This window comes from Austrofundulus limnaeus, unplaced genomic scaffold (assembly GCF_001266775.1).
Source record: "Austrofundulus limnaeus strain Quisiro unplaced genomic scaffold, Austrofundulus_limnaeus-1.0 Scaffold3400, whole genome shotgun sequence".
NCBI classification, from domain to species: Eukaryota; Metazoa; Chordata; class Actinopteri; order Cyprinodontiformes; family Rivulidae; genus Austrofundulus; species Austrofundulus limnaeus.
The window spans coordinates 3,380-4,025 of record NW_013955802.1 but is presented as its reverse complement, the minus strand read 5'-3'; the positions used below and the strand labels follow the sequence as shown (position 1 = coordinate 4,025).

Genomic DNA, 646 nt, shown 5'->3' with positions numbered 1-646 from the left:
GGAGGAGGAGGAGGAAGAGGAGGAGTGAGGCGAACAGAAGCAGCAGAGCCTGAAACTGAAGCTTTAGCAGCTAAAATGCTCACGTTTCTCCATCCAGGCCGTCCTCCTTCTCTGTGATGGTGACGGTCTGGTTGAAGACGGCGTCCTGGAAAACGTTTCCCTGCAGGTGAGAAACACAAACTGGGTCAGGTCCTGTCCTCAGGAGCAGATCCTGCAGGTCTAACGGGTCAGTGGGAGCCTCACGCTGCTGTCCTTGTAGTTCAGGTTGATGACCAGTCCAAACGGACGCCCCCCCATGGGCTCGGCGGGGATGAAGGAGTACTCAAAGGTGGCCTGTCTGCCCGGAGGAACCACGGTGCCCAGCTGCAGAGCCGTGAAGTTCTGGATGTAGAACTGGTAATCCTGACAGGAGACAGGTCAGAGGTCAGAGCCGAGGGGACTCCTGGTCTGGACCGGATCAGTTCTCCGTCCTTACCTGAGGGTACCGGAATGAAGCGTCCAGAGAGTCCACCACAAAGTTCTCACCCCCCTTGTTGGTGAAACCCAGCAGGAACTTCACTATGTTGTTAGCAGGAAAGTCTGAGGAGATACAGAGTGAGTGAGAGGGAGGGAGAGAGGGAGGGAGGGAGAGAGGGAGGGAGGGAGA

At 56.8% G+C, this 646-nt stretch overlaps 1 protein-coding gene across 1 annotated transcript; it reads right to left on the bottom strand.

Annotated features, from left to right (window-relative positions):
- Positions 1-83: 83 nt before the first annotated feature.
- LOC106511859 (translocon-associated protein subunit alpha) lies at positions 84-579 on the bottom strand (the record flags this gene model as incomplete). Its single annotated transcript, XM_014000589.1, is given in 3 exon segments — positions 84-160; positions 244-402; positions 476-579. Coding segments are annotated over 3 exon segments (340 nt in total), but the record flags the coding sequence as incomplete, so codon positions are not given.
- Positions 580-646: the final 67 nt, after the last annotated feature.